Below are 17,895 nucleotides of genomic sequence, written 5' to 3' on the forward strand. Positions count from 1 at the left end.
GGTGCTTTAGGAAGATCATTTGACAGCTGAATAAAATAGAATGGACTAGAGTAAGAAGAGACTTTTGAAAGGAGAAATCAACCAGTTAGCTAGATGAAAGGTGATGAGATTCTACATCAGGGTGCTGGCAGAATCAGAAAAGAGCATATGTGAGAGATATTTGTGAAGGTAAAATTGACAGTGATTGACAACAGCTTAGATGGTGAAAGTTAGGAGTAGGAAATGACATCCAGGTTTCAAGCTTTGGTGACTGTGACAATGCTGGTATATTAGACTGTAATAATAGAAATTTAGGAAGGGAAGGTTTTTTGTCCAATTGGCAGTTGGAGTTGTGAGACTGGAGATCAGAAGAGGGGTTTAGGACTGGATAAATTGATCTAAGAGTCATTTGCATAGAGATGATAATATTCATGGAAACTGAATAGGAAGAAGAGGATAGAGCTTTGCCCTTCCTTTTCCCTAAGGGTTAGGGAGTGTGATCTAGAACAGGGCTGCCCAAAATACTGCCCGCTGGCTGCATGCTGCCCACACTAGGATTTTATGTGGCCTGCCTGTGGGTTTTAATTTTCACAAGTGAAAAAATAAAATAATTTGCATGGAATGCATATTAGATTTTTTAAATTTATCACTAATAAATAATCTCATTGATACTAATTTCTTTTTTTTTAGGGTTTTTTTTTTTTGGCAAGGCAAATGGGGTTAAGTGGCTTGCCCAAGGCCACACAGCTAGGTAATTATTAAGTGTCTGAGACCAGATTTGAACCCAGGTACTCCTGACTCCAGGGCTGGTGCTTTATACACTGCACCACATAGCCACCCTGATATTAATTTTCTTTAGTGTTTTTAAGTAATATTACAGATGGAACATATCTTAGGGGATTTTCAATCGATCTGTGGGATGCATTCTGTCTGTACAATGCAGATTAGTCAATATGTACCTATCTTTATACTGTCGTGTTGTCTTATTTTGTGTTTGCTTTAGTGCTTTGCACTTTCGCCTGTCATATTGATGACTGGCATTCCCCCACTTTCCAAGAAGTTAAAAGTACCATGACTTTACATAGTGCTTGCTAAACCCAACTAAGGTAAGACTATAAATTAACTATTATAATTAGCATACCGTGTTTTTTATTCTGGTTTTAATGTGACTCTTAAGATAACCAAGGTTGGACAACCCTGATTTAGAAGATCCAGCAAAGGAAACTAAAGAGTGGTCAGACAGGCAGGAGGAGAAAGCAGTCATGAAAATGTGGAGAGCAAGCAGTGAGTGATCAAGTGTCAAAGGCTGTAACAAGATAGAGGAGAATGATTGAGGAAAAAGTTTTTAGATTTGGCAATTGAGAGATCATTGATAATTTTGAAGAGGGCAATTTAGGTTGAATGCAGTCAAGTCAAATTGCAACTTAGAAGTTTAGCTACAAATGGGAGGAAAGATGTAACAGTAGACATGGATGGCTCTAAGTTTGAGAGGCTATAATGGACATAATAAAAGGAATCTGATAAAAGATTTGGGGTGGGAATGATGTAGGTGAATTTCACAATTTGGAGGAGTTTCCAGGATGAAGAGGTTTCCAGGGTATGGAGGAGGATGTCTGGAGCTCAGCCTGGGAGGAATGAACATCTGGGTAGCAGGAGCTGCTTCTTGGTTCCATCTGTGGGATACAGCACTGTCCAATACTGTAATCCTTTGCACAGCTTCAACTACTACCATTGCTCCAACAGTAAGTTGCCATCAGCTGTCAGGAACTTAAGACGGGATGGATCATTATCATGCTTTTTGGCTTCTATTACTTCTCTCATTCCTTCATCAACCATCTGTTCTTACTGCCAGTCATACAAAAACTAATGTGGTAAGGAAGATTGGTTCAGTCTAGGTTCATTCATTTAGAATGCTTTCTCATGAAATTCTCAAGTTCTCAGCCATATTATACCCTGATATAATTGCTCTTTCATTTTCTCTTTTCATATCACAGCTCTAATGTTCTATGGCATTCTGAACAAAGCATAATATGCATCTACATTAATCTTGCCAGGTTTAAAATGTGTACTGAAATAATTGGCCAGTGATGTCACCCCTCTCTGATGTAGCAGTAGCCAACCACTTGTCAAGGTATGTCACTGATCATCAATACATCTTTGGAGTTTTACACCTTATACATAAGCTTGACACTTTTCAGTGGTGACCCAATTCAAAGCTAAAAGCTCAAGCTTATGGACAAGACTCATCAAAATGGAGATGAGGCTTAAAACAAAAGCTGGTACAGCCATTGCCTTCATGGTTTCCCAGCTACCCATCCTCCCAAGGGGGGCACATGAATGCAACACACTTCAGGTCAAGTGCACCCTGGGCTCAGCTCAGCTCTTTCTAGTACAGCCTGCCTAGAAGCACAGTCCACCCCATCCACTGGCATGAGGGTTCAGGAGCCACCTTGTAGCCCAGTGAGGCCTAGCTTCAGGCTCCTCCATAAGAGAGGTGGAATGCAGAATGCTCTGGACCTGTTTCTATTCCAAATTCAGGATGCATTCCAGTGTCAATTGTGATCAAACAGAAATTGGTGAGAAAGCAAAACAAAAGTGACAGTATGAGGATGGCCAGATACTTTATAACTTCTTAGAGCCTTAAATTTATCTTTCTAATGAGGATGATGATACTCACAACACTTACCTCAGAGGGTTTTTGAAGTCTTATATAAATGTGAATTATTACTGTTATGATCTTGACCTAGCTTAGACCTGAGAGGAGTCAGGCTCCACTAGGGGACAGACACCTTGAAGGAACCCTCTGCAAACAGGAGCATTCCTTTTGCTGAGAACTTGTACAGTACCCTAAGCCTAATGTGAGTGAGCTCTTTGTGTGGTTTCAAGAGAAAAATAGGTTGTGTTCAGCCTTAGCCTACTCCTTCCCTTCCCCCCTTTTTTTCTCCCCCCACCAAGAATCACATCTCACATCTCAAGAGTTGAAAAAGAGCCGAGAGCTACAGTCTGACTCATAACTAAGCTGAAATCCTAACAATGGTGTACCAAAAAAATGACCATCTCTTTGGAGACTGCTAATGATGGGAGCTCATTCTTGAAGGCAGCCCTATTTTTGGATTTTCTTCACCACTTGGAAATCCCCCCCCCCCATAAACTTTAAAATCTATTTATCTTTATTTCCTCCTTATTACTCCTGGTTTTGCCCCCAGACCAAGCAAAACAAAGATGATTCTCTTACATATGATGGCCCTATAAATACTGGAAGACAGATCTCATGTTCTTTCTAGAATCTTATGATCTCCAGGCCACACATTTCAAATTTCTTCATGTGATTCTTTTATGATACATTCCTAGTTCCTTCACTGTGGTTTTTTCATTGTCCTTCCTAAAAACTGTTTCTCAGAATTTACACACAATGATCTAGATTTGATCTTTCAAGTACAATGGAATTGTTTCATCATTTTGATTATGCTTCTTAATGAAGAATCTAAAATTCCCTTAGTTTTTTATAGTATTATGATTTTGATATACTGAGGTTTATCTGGATGAGAATTTTCCCTAGTTTTAGGGAACCACTTATATAGGTAAATTACTAGTGTAATTTCATTGGTGTAGTGAGCAGATACCATGGAGAGGTTAAATTACTTGACCAGGATCAAGAGCTGTAAATATGCCAGAAGTGGGATTTGAACAGAGGTTTTCCTGATTCAGAGGCTACTTTTCATATTTATATAGAACACATAGTTATATAGTGGAGGCAGTGAAGTCACAGTGTTAATAGTGTTGGGCTTGGGGGAAAAAAAAGACTGGCCCAGACAACAGTTGTGTGACTGAGCAAGTCATTTATTTTCTTTGCCTCAGTTTCCTTATTTGTAAAATGGAGATAATGGCCTTAAAGGGTTTTTACAAGAATCAAATAAGTATATAAGTAAAATGTTTTGCAAATCTTAACATACCACATTAATGCTATTTATTATTATTGGCATGGATTACAATGAATAGTGAAAGTATTATCTCCATTTTTTTTCAGATAACAGGCTGAGAGGCAAGGAACTATATCCCAGGATTTCTGAGTTCTGTCACATGTAGGTTTTTTGATCTCAGTCTTGTATTCTTTTTTTTTTTAAAGTTTTTTGCAAGGCAAACGGGGTTAAGTGGCTTACCCAAGGCCACACAGCTAAGTAATTATTAAGTGTCTGAGACTGGATTTGAACCCAGGTACTCCTGACTCCAGAGCCAGTATTTTATCCACTACGCCACCTAGCCGCCCTAAGTTTCTTTTTTTTAGGTTCGATCTTGTATTCTTTCTCCTATGTAAAGATTATTATTTAATGGTTCAAAATCCATTTGCATAGAAACCTCATTATTGGTGGAGATTGATATTCACTTGTATGAGGAGCAGACAGATTTCCAGGCTCTTTTGGTCCCTGAAGGGAGAGAGACTGGAAAGAAGCAGACATGCAGAGGTACTGGTACCTTAATCATGTCCCTATCTCTAGCTTGCTACACTAGAGACTTTGGGGGATTTCCATTTTTGGTGTTACTTTTTTTTTTTGGTGAGCTGAGATTCAATCTCAAACTTTGCTCCAAGTGAGAGAGCTCATTCACTGTTTTTTGGCATATTGTCTGTATACCTTCTGATTTCTGTGTTCATTGCATAATTGACATTTGTTGGGAATTTGTCGAGCCCTGGATAGACAGATTAGGGGCATTTTTACATTAAAGGATAGAATTAATTTCTCCTAGACTAAGAATATTCATTGCCCCAGTACTCTTTCTCTGGGAACATAGTAGCCAGTTTTTGGTAACTGCACCTCCCCCCCCCCCCCAGTAAGAATCAATCTCCCCTGGAGAAGGGTGAGTGGAGTACTCTAGAGGTACCTATTTCTGCTTCCCTGTGAGCCACATTCCAGGAAGACCCATGTGGACACACATGGTCTACATGAGCAACACCTCACCCCCATCCTCTTATAATTCCATACTAGTTGACTCATTGAACTTCAGTTCATTAAAATCTTGGTGGTTGGTTTTTTTCCCTTCTGTCTGTGGGCTGAAGCCTGACATTTCTATTAGGAATGCTGATGGAGGGGGAGGGATTGGAAGTGGAGTAGTGAGAATAGTCAAATTTCCAGACCAAGAAAAGTATGATAAAGTTGATATACCTGCCCAGGACAGCCTCTTCTTACTGTTTGGCCCTAGAAGTAATTAGACTTGTCTGTACCTCAACTTCCAAGGTGTCTGATGAGTGGGTGATGTTTTCATTGACAATTTAACTTCTGCTGAAGAAACAGAATACCTTCTGGGGGAGTAAACAAAGTTGTTATAACAGCCAAGACTCAAAGTGGGTTGATTTAGGGTTGAAAGCTTAAATTGTTCATGCTGAAGTACATGAATAACTTCACAACTATGTGAGTGTAGGAGACAGAGTGAGAGCTACTATTGACTTACAATCATAGGGTGGCTGTGAATTCCAATAAAAAGGTGGGCATGTAAGGCTATAGATTAATTAGAAAGCAGCTTCTCAAAGAAATCAAAGGATACTCCATTATATCATCAATTTAGTAACTGCTAGTAAAGAGAACATAATTCCCTCCTCCTCCTCTTGGTGTTTTTTGACCAAAGTTCTTGAACTAGCAGGAAGAACCAGAAATTTTACTGGGTTTTTGAGAGAAATATTTTAGTTCCACACCAACACCATGGCACAGTACCATAAGAATTGGAGCATGAATGGGTTTTAGGGAGGGGTTCTTCAAGTGCTCCCTAATTTTACATGATCCTGACCAAGATTTAACCACTGGAGGTTTAGGATCCTTTATTTTCGAAGGTATAAAGCAGGACAGGGCCTTTGATCTCCTCATAAGTGATTACAATCACTACTTGGGAATAGAAATTCAACAGATAAGACTGTGGATGTGTGATTAAAAACTGTATTTATGGCACTTTATGATATACAAAGCATTTTGTTCACAATAGCCCTGAGCAATATGTAGAACAAATACTATTATCCTGATTTTATAGACAGGGAACTAGAGGTGAGGTGATTTGCTCAGTTTGCACAATGCAATGTTCGAACTGAGACATCATACAACCCAATCTCTCGACTCCGATGCACAGTCCTTTCCATCATGACAGATCTCATGGGCTTGGGTTTCAATAAACCATATCAACTTGAGTGCTGTACCTTCTTAACAGACTTTTGCCCAAATGACTAATTTCTAAATTGCCCTAATCACTGAACCTCAATTCATGTCTCTGAGGCCACCACAGCCTTTTTAGAATAGGTTCTTGATGTCTTTAGCCCAGCCAGTCAATGACAAGGCAACACCAGTTTACCCTATCCTGGAGAGTGTGGGGTCCTCTGGGGACCAGGACTTATTTTTGTACCAAGGAGTTTGGAGTCTTTTAAGAGAATGGGAACAAGAATAAGGAAGCACTTAACCTCTCAGGGATGTTTCTGTAACTTTCTATTGTCTATGATTTTAAGAATTTAGAAACTTTTAGGAGGCCCATGTTATGTCCAGGCCATTTAGTTTATATCCAAGCAACCAGGCTTGGTCATTTTCCTCTCATCTTTACTTTGCTTGACTACCTGCTAGAGCTCAGCTCTGGGTTCTGAACAAAGGACCACTTCTTTCCATTCTTGGCAAGACTTGCTTGTGTAGTCTCCCACTAAGAGACCAGGGACCACTAGGATTAGACTTTGTATTCATATTTAAGGAGTAACTAGTAGGTCCTCAGCTTTGCTCAGCTACTTTTACTTGTATTTCACAAGTATGGTGTGCATTTTCCCTGACTATGCCTGGGTTTCCAGTACTATTTTCTTATAAATCAGAGACAAGGTATTTTTAAAGATGCACTTCACGCTTTTGACAGATATGGACAGGCTCTGAGAGGGAGAGGGATTCACCCAAAATCACACATTTAATCACAGCCTGAACTAGACTCTTGGTCTCCTACAATAAGTACAGTATCCTTTAATACATTATATAAAGCTTCCAACTCATCATTTCCAATGTTGAAGAACTTAATTTTGATAGCCATTCAGTCTTTCTTACTGTAACTTACTATTCTCTCAGTTCTACAGTATTGGAAAGACAGTGATCATCTTATGCCAAGTCCTTTTTTCTCTAGGCTGAATAGTTTCTATGCCTTTATAACCTCCTAGAGGGTGATAATACACACACACACACACACACACACACACACACACACACACACCTGGTAAGCAAAAGGTCCAAATCCAATAGCTACTATAATAGCTAAGGGCATCCTGGTGGACAAAGATGACAACGAAGAATGGGGGAGAAAGCCAGCAGATGTAGTTCCAAAGAGTTGCGGTGATGGGTCCACCTAAGAGAAAGGTACTTGGTTTCCTTATGGGTCTCCACTTAGGAATAGAATTGGACAATTCAGGGGGGGCACCTTTGATATTGATATTGCCTTACATGGGCATTTGTCTCTAAAGACCTGGGATAGATTGTTACTGTCATAGCAAATGATTATATACCAAATTTCTTTCTTTTATTTTCCTCCAACCCATTCTCTAGCCAGGAGGCACATCACACTCTATAAAGCCTCCCCAATTACTCCCCTGGGGCTAGAAGGTGAGTAGTTCCTAGACGCATTCACACAGATAGAAACCTATCAGGGAGGATACAAAGAGAACTGATTTCTACACTAGGTAGAAGTCGTTAATGCAGTACCTTAGTTATTTAGGGACTATTTTTTTGAATTGAATGAAGAATTTGGACTAGGTAATTGAGGTATCTTCTAGCTCTAAGGTTCTAGAAGTCTGAGTTATATAATATAATCCATGAGTTTTTCTTTCTTTTTAAAATTTATGACTTTATTTCTAATGGTAAAAATAAAAAGCACTCAAAGGTTCACCACAAAATGCATAATAGTTGAATAAATTGTGGTATGTAAAGATAGTGGAGGACCTATACTTTTTTAGGGAAAGAGGAGGAAACAAACCTTTATTAACCATCTACTTAAGCGCAAGGTACTGTGTAAGCTATTTGCAAATATCTCATTGGATCCTCACCACAACCCTTTGCTATTTATTTCCATCTTTCAGTCTGCCTCAGTTTCCTGGACAAGTCACTTGCCTAGGGTCACACAGCTAATAAGAAGTTTCTCTTTCCAAACATTCTTTTGCTAGTATCACATCATATGTGAATTTTGGAAGACAGGGATTTCCTTCTCTATGTGGATAATTTCCTTCTTCCTTTCCCATCCCATTCTTTCTTCATCATTTATTCTTGACTTTTAGAGGCTGAGGTATGTAGTAATACATATAGAGTCAGGTAAGCTGGATGGGGCTGAGAAACAGAACTTTTTCTTATGAAATACTAATTCTTGGGACAGAGCCTTAATCATTAACTCTGGCAATACCAATGACATGATCTAATCAAACAAGCTTGCTTGCAAGCACCTGACCTGTCTGTTCTGGATTTGGAGGGGAAGTCAGCAAATTTCTTTTTCTTTCTTTTTAGCTAGGAATTTCAAATTCTGATTCCAAATTATTTTCCTTTTTTTTGCCAAGTTAATAACAATTTGTGTACCACTACTAAAGTTCACAAGATATGTTTCTTTTAAGTATTCTGTGACAAAGATATTATCATTTACCAGCAGGGGAGGTTAAATTACTTGTTCAAGATTTCACAGCACAGAAGTAACAGAGCTAGAGACTTGAACTCAGATTCTCTGACTCCAGAACAAAAGTTCATGCTGTTTTCATTTACTATTCACCATTTCCACTGTGGAAATTGCTATTATTTCACTCCATTGTTCGCATGCTCCAGAGATCACTCGCTTATATTCCCTCTCTTGTCAATGTCAAATTATTTGGACAATGTCTTCAAGATTTTTTCCCCAAAATATAGCATATAAATATGTTGATCCAGAGTCAGAGCCTGGCACATTGACCTCCCCACACCCACTAATACAGGGAAGTGACTTCCTTTTTACCTTCTCTTCTACCTTAACATTGTCAAACAGAGACAACAACCGTTTCACAAAAGCTCCATTAGTGGATTTATTTGCACTGTAAGGAAGGGAACGGAAATGTCTTGTCTTTTGCCGCAGGGTTTCCACGTGCCTGACGCAGCCAGCGGACAACAAACCTTATCACCTGGAGTGGGTTCAACATAGCGGTCCCCTGGCCTGTCACATGGCCACACAGTAGGCAGGAATGATTAAGGGCTTTATTCCATGCGTTGTCTGTCAGAGGCAGGGGCATGTACAAGTAAACATGTGTTGCAAATGAGAGTTTACATCTGTTCAAACAAGTAGAGATTTCTTTTGTTCAGAAATGCCCCACATGGAGGAGACATGAGAGAAAAATCAGGCAGGCCTTCAAATACAGAACAAGGCCAGAAGATATGAAAATCTGAAACACAAACAGGTTCTGATGAAAAGACATGACTTTGGGAAATAAGCTGTTTTCAAATTAAAATCCAATTGAACATTAAATTCCCTCCAAAATGGAAACTGTTCAGTAATGTAGCTTAACAAGCCAGGGTCCTCTAACCTAAGGACATTATATTTAAAATACTGGTGCTGAGTCAAGTCCAAAGTCCAGTAAGGTTTGGACTTGGGTGGTGATAGTGGTGAAGTGGAGCTAAGGAAAAAGGGCTAAGCAATCTGAACTTTGCTGCTGCTCCTTTTGCCCGTGGTTTGTGCTAGAATATCTCAGTGATGATTAGAGGCAAGAGACAACATCAGTTACTTCTGGCACTAAGTCAGGGACCTAGGGCCTTCTAGACCCCTTTGTAGGAGAAGTAAACAATTGAACATTGCTTCTCAGCATTCTCCATTATGAACCCAAAGAGGCCAAGAACAAGCACTATTGCCAGGATTTTTGGGTTTGCAACAAGTGTTCTGGGGGCCAAGGAGAGGGGATAGTTTTGGTGCTAAAGAGATGAGAAAAGGTTGGGACTTATTTTTTTGTTCTGTTTTGAATATAAAAATTATTGTAAAGACAAGGGACAGACCCAAGACAACTAGCTGAACTTGCTGCTGGCTTTTTTCTAATATTCCAAATATAAGAGTTACAGGTCTCAAGTTCATCTACAAAAAAGGTAATAAAAATAAAACAAAATGGCACCTTCAACAGAATGGAACAAAATCTTACAACACAGCCTCATGGAAGGAGAGGCCCAACAGTGCTAGCTCCAAAAGAGACACAAAAGAAGATTCCAAGTCTCACTCCACCCAAAAAGTAAACAAAAAGCTAAACAGGACTGTTCTGCATTCTCTGAATAAGTTAAACTTCAATTCTTCTCCAATGTGTCCACACAAGGAACAGGTCCTCTGCCAGTGGAAAGGAAAGGGGAGGTTACCCAAAAATAAAGATAGAAGTGGGGGAAGAAGAAGGGAGGAAGAGAAGAAAAGTGCACAAGCTAAAAGGAAGAGGAAAATGGAAATGGGATGAAGGAGAGAAAGGGAGAGGGAAGTGAGAAGGGGAAAGAAGGGAAGGGAAAAGGGAAGAAAGCTAAAAGGAAGAAGTGTATCGAAGAGGGGTGGAAAGGATAAAGAATGAGAGTGCACAGGCAAAAGCAGTTTATGGTCACAGAAGTAATCAAGTTCCTTAAGGAGGTTAAAATATGCAAATCAATACTTTTGCAAATTCTCCCCTCTTCAGTGCCTTCAGAAAGGCAGTGGGAAAAATGTCTTTCGGACAAATCCAGAAGTGTTCCAGAAGGTCAGTCAAGAGTGAGAAGCTGATCTGAAGGACTCAAGAGCTGCTAGTCCTCAATGATGATGGGTTCCTCATTCACTGGCAGGGGCTGCTGCCTGAGCTGTAGGGATTGGCTTGGTCGAAGGATGATGGACTTGTAAGGGCGACGAGCAGCTCGCTTTGTTTCAGAAGATGAAAGCAACTTTCGGATTTTCCTACAAATGCAGAACAAAAAATAGCCACAATATTTATTAAATAGATCCTCCCACAAAAGAAAGGCTGGTTTTCAAGATGGGCCCTTGATCTACTCTGGTCCTTCCTGATTCAAACTATTTGGACTTATAAAACCTTTCAATTTTCTAACACAATGTTCAATTCTCTCTGCTTCAGTGCCTCAGCTCAAAAGGTAAAGACTGGGGACTTAAAAGAGAAAGAGGAAGTTTAGGGAGGAGGAGGAGGAGGAATAGGATGGAGGGAGGAAGAGAATTGAGTCAGTCTTACAGGCAGTAGCCTTAAAAAAATGACAGCAGCTCCCCCTTGTGTAATGCTTCAAGGCTTATAAAGAGTTTTCTTCACAACTTTGTGGCACAGAGAGAGTGATATCAATATAGATGAGGCACTGAAGGTTCAGAAAGGTAAAAGGTAAAAGCTAGTAAGGGTGAGAGCCATATACTTCCTCTCTGAAGAAAGAATCTTTGGTTGTCAAAATGATCTGATCAGAGTATATAAATAATCTGTTTCAGAAGGACCAGCAGTTGGTTAGGAAATGCTATCTCTCTCTCTCTCTCTCTCTCTCTCTCTCTCTCTCTCTCTTCAGGGTCTTAGAGAAAAGGACTAAAGTTAGGGTGAGGGAGGATGAGAGGGAAAAAGCAGAGGTAGTGGATAGGGTTTTTCTTTGGGCTATAAACTGGAGTCCTGAAAAGCCCATTTCTCCCCACAAGTACTACTTTCAGTGATGGTATAAGTTAAGAGCAAGTCACCCACTCCATTCATGAATTCTAAATAATGGGGATAGAGGGTCCATCTGAACCTGAAGGAAGCCCCTGTCCTACCTGGTTTCCTCTGTGGCCATGTAAAACACATCATCTGGAGCATCAATCCAGTTCATCCTCCTCCTTTTCACTGGAGGCAGGGATCCACCACGAATTAATCTGACCTTTGTTGGATAGGATTTCCCATTGAGCAGCAAGTTTCGGCTTGGTCCCTGACACAATACATAAGATGTAATAACTATATGGCCAATGGCCAGTCCATAATTGTAGATAATATATATATGGAAGGAGAAAAGGAATGACCGTTCTTGGCACAATTTTACCATATGGCTAAATGGCTACTCAAGACTGACTTCAGAGGTTGAGGCCAGAGTAGGAAAGTATAACCTCAGAAATTGAGGGAGGAAACAAAACATTTATAAGCCTCACTTCTTTATCCCATTCTTGTGAGAAAAGCTCTCCCCTTTACTCATATGAAAGAAAACTTTTATGTAGTTACTAGGATCTCAGCATAACTCATATTTCTTCTTCAAGATCTCCTATTTAGGCCCGACCAAGGGAAATCTAATACTGATTCTTATAATTTCAGGGAGTATTGGAATGCTTTGGGAAGTAGTATTCTTCTCGGTTCATTGCAGTCATTGAGGGAGGGAATGTTCACTGAAGGCAAGGGAGACAGATGTACTTCTAAAGAACACATTCCAAATTCTGCTGCCTCATAATATCTTACTGACCCTTATATGAGTGCTGATGGCAACTCTAAGCTACACTGCACTTTTCAAAGCATTATTATTATTATTATTATTATTATTAATTAGCAAATATTTACCAAATTCTGACTCTCCAAAGAGATCCAATGAGATCTTTTTATACCACAATTCAAAAAGGAATGCTTTTCCATCTCAGTAGCACAACTTAGCTGTCCCCCATTTAACCAAGCAAATAAAAGCACTTCTTTCCTCAACCCCAGCAATGTCACAGATTTTCAGAATCTTAGAGAACAGTATAGGGTTTAACATAACACTCATGTTGTGAGGAGAAAATTTTTAGGCTATGTCAGCAAAGGACAGCTTTTGTTGTTTCCAATTCCTGATTAGATTCCTAAGAAATATTCTAAATTGGGTGATCAGTCCTGCCCTGTCCTGCATGGCTTGATCCACCCATGTTTGCTGTTCCTGTGGTATGCCCTACACTGAGTTCTGGTTGGCATCTCAAGAATGTTTCCCAAACCAAAGAAGCAGGAAAGTTATTTGTAGCCCTGCCAAGAGTTAGGGTGTGGTTCCCTTTTACCCAAAAGACTTGAGTACTTTAGTCATCAGATACAAAAAAGTAGCCAGTCTCCTCTAGATGTAGAGGTGGCAAAATGGTTTGCAATGAAGTCTTCCCAACATTAGTTCCCTCTCAAATTCCACAATAGTTTTAGATCTAACATCTTATCAGTGCTTGGCATCTAGCTCATGTGGCTCTGTTTGACTGTGAAATACACAATAGGAAGAGGTAGGGAGAGATGGTAGCCCACTAGATGATCATTCTAAGCCATCAATTATAGATCATGGAAAATCAGACCATGACTTGAGTAATTGGAGGTCTGGTAAACTAATTTCAGACCCCATGACCACACAGTTAAGTACCAAAACACAGTGCTAACGGACAGAGCCAAGGCCAGTCTAGCATCCCTGGTCCTATTTCACAATACCTCAGATGGACTATTTAATTCTATCCTTTGCTCATACTCTTACTCAATGAAGATCTACTCTCAGCAGATACCTTCCTACACCAAATAGTTTCAAGTCTGCTTTGCTTAGTCCTCTCTAAATTCTTCCTCATATTATCTACAGGCTTACTATTAATAGCTACTTGTCTTATCATCCTCTTGCTATCCATGGAAACACAAATTGTTCCAGTCAAAGCAGAATGCCCTGAATAAACTCTGGAGAGTGATATCTCTATCTGCCTGTTCCAGGCAGATAAATAGTAAAGCTCCCCATGCCTCTCTGAAAGGAGACAGTAAGGAGGTATGTGTGGTAGAGAAGGCTTTCACAGAAGCTCTATCTAGACACAGGCAGAGTTTTCTCTCTCTTACCATTTGTCTGGTTGGTCCATGGTTAGCCAGTCCTAACAAACAGGAAAGAGAATAGAGCTTGTAAGACACCAAATTTCTTCCATGACAGAAATCATACAGAATTTTAAAAAATAGCAATGTTTTAAACTTGTGCTTCCTTCTAAACTAATATTTTTGACTAGCAAACCCCTTTCACGGGGCACCACGAATTGAGGAAGTCAACTTTACTATATGCTGGAGAGCCCAGGTTTACAGAGGGAAAAATCACTGTCTCTGAGGCACACATTCTGGGTCTAGAAGCTATAGAAGTAACATACCTAAGAAAAAAAGAAAACTACTTCCAAGCTATAGCCAAATCCCTGCATTTTTGAGAAAAACTGGATTGGTGTTAGTCTTGGACAGAGGAGGAAGCAGTGATACTATCCAGTTAGATCTGATCAAGCCAGACACTCACTTTCAGGCTGGCACAAATTCTCTCCATTGTTAGGTAAGGGAGTTAACTCCAGGACTTGACTCTTGGCTCACTCACAAGATAAGGTCTGACAATCACATTTCTTTGCTTTCTAGAATCAATAGCTAGCTACCTTTCTACCCTGTCAGTTCCTTCCTTTCCAGGGTGCATTTAACTTTACAGAGCATGATGAGGGCTTTACAGAGTAACAAAATATCCATAAGCAAAGAAATCAATAGTAGAGAATGAGCAGATGAGTTGTGGATTGGCACAGAGATGACTGAGATACTTCCTTAAAGGCCCAGGCAAACGAGCTAGCCCTTAATAAAGTTCTACCTCTCTTCTGGTGAAATGTAAAGTTCTTGAAGGCATGAGTCCCAGTTCATATTTGGGGAATTCTGAACTGTACCCACATTTTTTTGCCATATGGTATTCAAGTATCAGGCACATATCCTATGGGCTTCTCTTAGCTCCATTATTTGTTACTAGAGGCAGGGCTGCCCAACAAGCCCTGTGTAATGCTATACCCTTCTTAATTTGCCATAACAGAAGAGGGATGATGAGGGGAAGCCAGGATAAGCTATGTTCTCTCCTCCCCACCCACAAATTATATAGGCATAAGTACTGGAAGATCAAACAAGAGGTAGTTGATTCATGGCTCCTGCTTGCTCCAGAATCAGATCCCTTTCATTTCCACCTGATGGATAGAAAGCAAGAATGCCTATTCTCCAGGTTGTCTGTATGGAAGAATAGTGGGGCATTAAAAAACAGGAAGAAATTATCCAAATCTGTAATTGCTATCTATTTATGTAGAATAACCCAAACATTGGGAAAACTACTTTTTTAGGAAGTCCAGAAGTCTTACTACATGGAGTCCTCAGTAATCCTGAACTTATTTAGGAAAAAATTCTTACAATCTCCTGCTACACACAGGTACACACACACACACAGACAGAATCTTCAGAGTTAATATTTACCTATGTAATAGTAGCTGTAATTTAAAATTTTTCCTATACTTATTCTCATGCTCCCCTCAGTTTTCTAGTTTTCTATGGTTGGTTGATTACCATACTCTTGAGAGAACCTCACTTGTAATATCATAATAGCTTGAATCTCATAACAACAGAGAACTTCCTAATCCAATAGGCTGAGGGGGTTCAAACTCTGCTCTGTTGTTCCCATTGACTATTCAGAATGCTATCCTTTAGTACCATAGGGTCACTTTCTCTTCCAGGCTCTGCACTTTCTGTCCCCAAAATAAGTGTTCTGCTGGATTTGGCAATCTGAAATTACAACCAATAGAGAAATGTGTGCTGACGCATACATTGTTTGTTAGTAATTTACTTCCCCAAACCAAATCTCAGTTTCCTTTAGTCAACTGTTCCTCCCCACCATTTGTGCACTATTATTACACTAAGGATCACCTACCTTTAGGGCCCAGTCTTCCCAAACAAATGCTACCGGTGAGTTGTGAAAAAGTAAACAGCACCCTCCCCTACCCCCCCAATGAGCTGAGATATATAATCTAAAATTCTAAGTATCTGTATGTCCTGTTTCAGACAGTCTTCAAAGACTCTTGTGCTCACAATAATAAAAGTTCTATTTAAAAAAGTTTAGGATTGTTAAGTAGGAAAAATAAAGGGGGAAAATGAGTGCTTGCTTCTTTTTCCTGGAAGCAGTTCTCTTTAAAAACATTGGGGGAAAAATTACATGTCACTGCAACACTGGAAATTGGTTTTCATTATTATTTGATGAAGATAACCATGTTTACATACTGAGAAATATACATGGTATCTTGTGGCCTTACTTTACAATGTTAAAAACTCTGGGAAACTAGCAAATGAATAAGTGAGTGAAATAACAGTTAAATCTCTTTGGGAGTTTAATAACTCTAACCTTCTATACAGGAAATGTTTTAATTTTAGAATCAATGCTCTTTGACAAATCCTTTTTTTTTGATCTGTTTGGTTTCGGACTTTAAAAAACAAACCCTAAATCTATGATTTCACTGATATAGAGGAACTTCCAATGAAGAACTACTTTCTACTAATGTAGGTTGGCACTTGCTCTGCAACTCAAAAGTCTTAGAGGGAAGCCAGGGAATCCAGGTTTTCACTATTCCAAGACTTTATTATGCAACATGGTCTCTTCTCTTTCTTTAAAAAAGCAATGTATTCTTGGATTACCTAAAAAAAAAATCATGGGTCACCAAAGGATTAAAGAAAGAAAAAGTGAAGACTTCATTCTAATATATGATTTTCACTGGATACCACACACAATTTCTATGCTTTCCATCAGCAGTGAAGAATTTAGGAATCTGCTGATGTTACAGTCCTTTCCCTCAGCCTCGCTTAGCCAATGATAGATTATAAAGAACTAGTAGGTTTTGAAATCTAACCTGGTTTATCACAAAGTTCGGTGAGGAGGGCAGAGAATCATTAGCCTTTCAAGCACCCTGTGCCTATTAGTGATTTACTATATTCTGCTTTCCCTCACAAATCTTAAATGATCATAAGGTTTAAAGTTGAAAGGGATCATTTAGCACAAACATCTAATTTTATAAATAAGGAAACTGAGGCTCAGAAAAGCAGAGAACACTTGCTTAAAAGCTACTTAATAAGTGAATGTGTAGGATTTGAATCTAGAACTCTAAATCTGATATCTAACTACACCAAGACTTTGGGAAAGGAAGAATAGGTCCTCTCCTAGAAAAGGATAGGGTCCAATGTTTAAAAGAGTAACTTTAGACTAGATACTTAGGAAGGGATCTTTGGAAGAGTCTGGTCTTTTCCACTGGCCTCTTGGGCAACTCAATGGAAAAGGCTGAATATAAAATAAACATGATAACATTCCAAGTTACTTACCTAAGTATGTTCCTATCAGATTGGCAAAGGCAAAGGAAAAAAAAATAGCTCAGTGTTACACAAAGGATCTGTAACTAGTAGGGAGAAATGTTCAACAGGATCCCACCCTCCAGATGGAATCAGATGCAGAGAAGGAGATGAGAGTCATTTTCACTCCATGGGAAGGGAGTTGATGGTAAGTGGATACTATACTAGTAGCTTACCTGAGAAAGAATAATTTTATTTATTAATTTATTTCAAGATAAAATATGTCAATCAGGATGCATCAGAATAATTTGTCTGCATCTATTCAGAATGGTATTCACAAAGCAGTAGCACTAGGTACTGGACAAGGAGGAAATGTTTGCAAAAGAAGAGTTTGCAACAGATCAGTCAAACAAGTTAAATCTTTTAAGGGAACGAAAAATACTGGCACTCTGAGAAATGAAAAGCAAACTAAGTCTGACTCCGGTCATTTGGATACCTGTGGTAGAAGAGATTTCATCCAAGGAAGACTTCCAGTTTTTGGCCTTTAGAGAAAATACAGTGAATATCTTTCCTGAACACCAGGATACCAAGTTTTGCCATTATCCAACTTCCAACTGTTCTAAGAAAGATCAGGTTCCAATAAAAAACAATATACTCCTGGATTGTGCCTAGGGTTAGGGGCCCAGAAGCTCAGGCTTTCCAAATCTGGGGTTTCAAAAAAAAAAAAATCCAGGGAATCTGAATATAATGGCAGGGCACTGGTAGGGAGAGGAAAGAGAGGGTTTCAACCCTGTTAGCTCTGAGAACCAGTACGTTTGATGTTGCTCATCTGAGCATAAGAAGCTCAGTTAGGAGAAGCTATACAGTGACAAGTTTTAAAAGTAGATGAGTTATTTCCTTTA

The 17,895-nt window shown here is 39.4% G+C and overlaps 1 protein-coding gene across 8 annotated transcripts in view; it reads right to left on the minus strand.

Moving 5' to 3' along the window:
- Window positions 1–4,840: 4,840 nt before the first annotated feature.
- The window catches only part of MTA1 (metastasis associated 1), a 225,085-nt gene continuing 212,030 nt past the window's right edge, over window positions 4,841–17,895 (minus strand). For 3 of the 8 annotated variants that reach the window (XM_074213316.1, XM_074213315.1, XM_074213314.1), the window contains 2 exons: window positions 11,710–11,861; window positions 10,786–10,872 (listed from right to left, as the gene is read on the minus strand). In XM_074213316.1, the coding sequence (XP_074069417.1) occupies window positions 11,752–11,861 (110 nt within the window). In that variant the 3' untranslated portion in view covers window positions 10,786–10,872; window positions 11,710–11,751. Of the gene's footprint in view, window positions 10,873–11,709; window positions 11,862–13,732; window positions 13,765–17,895 lie in introns of all 8 variants that reach the window. The other 5 variants (XM_074213313.1, XM_074213312.1, XM_074213310.1 and 2 more) reach the window with 3 other exon arrangements.

Source organism: Macrotis lagotis, chromosome 1 (genome assembly GCF_037893015.1).
Source record: "Macrotis lagotis isolate mMagLag1 chromosome 1, bilby.v1.9.chrom.fasta, whole genome shotgun sequence".
NCBI lineage: Eukaryota > Metazoa > Chordata > Mammalia > Peramelemorphia > Peramelidae > Macrotis > Macrotis lagotis.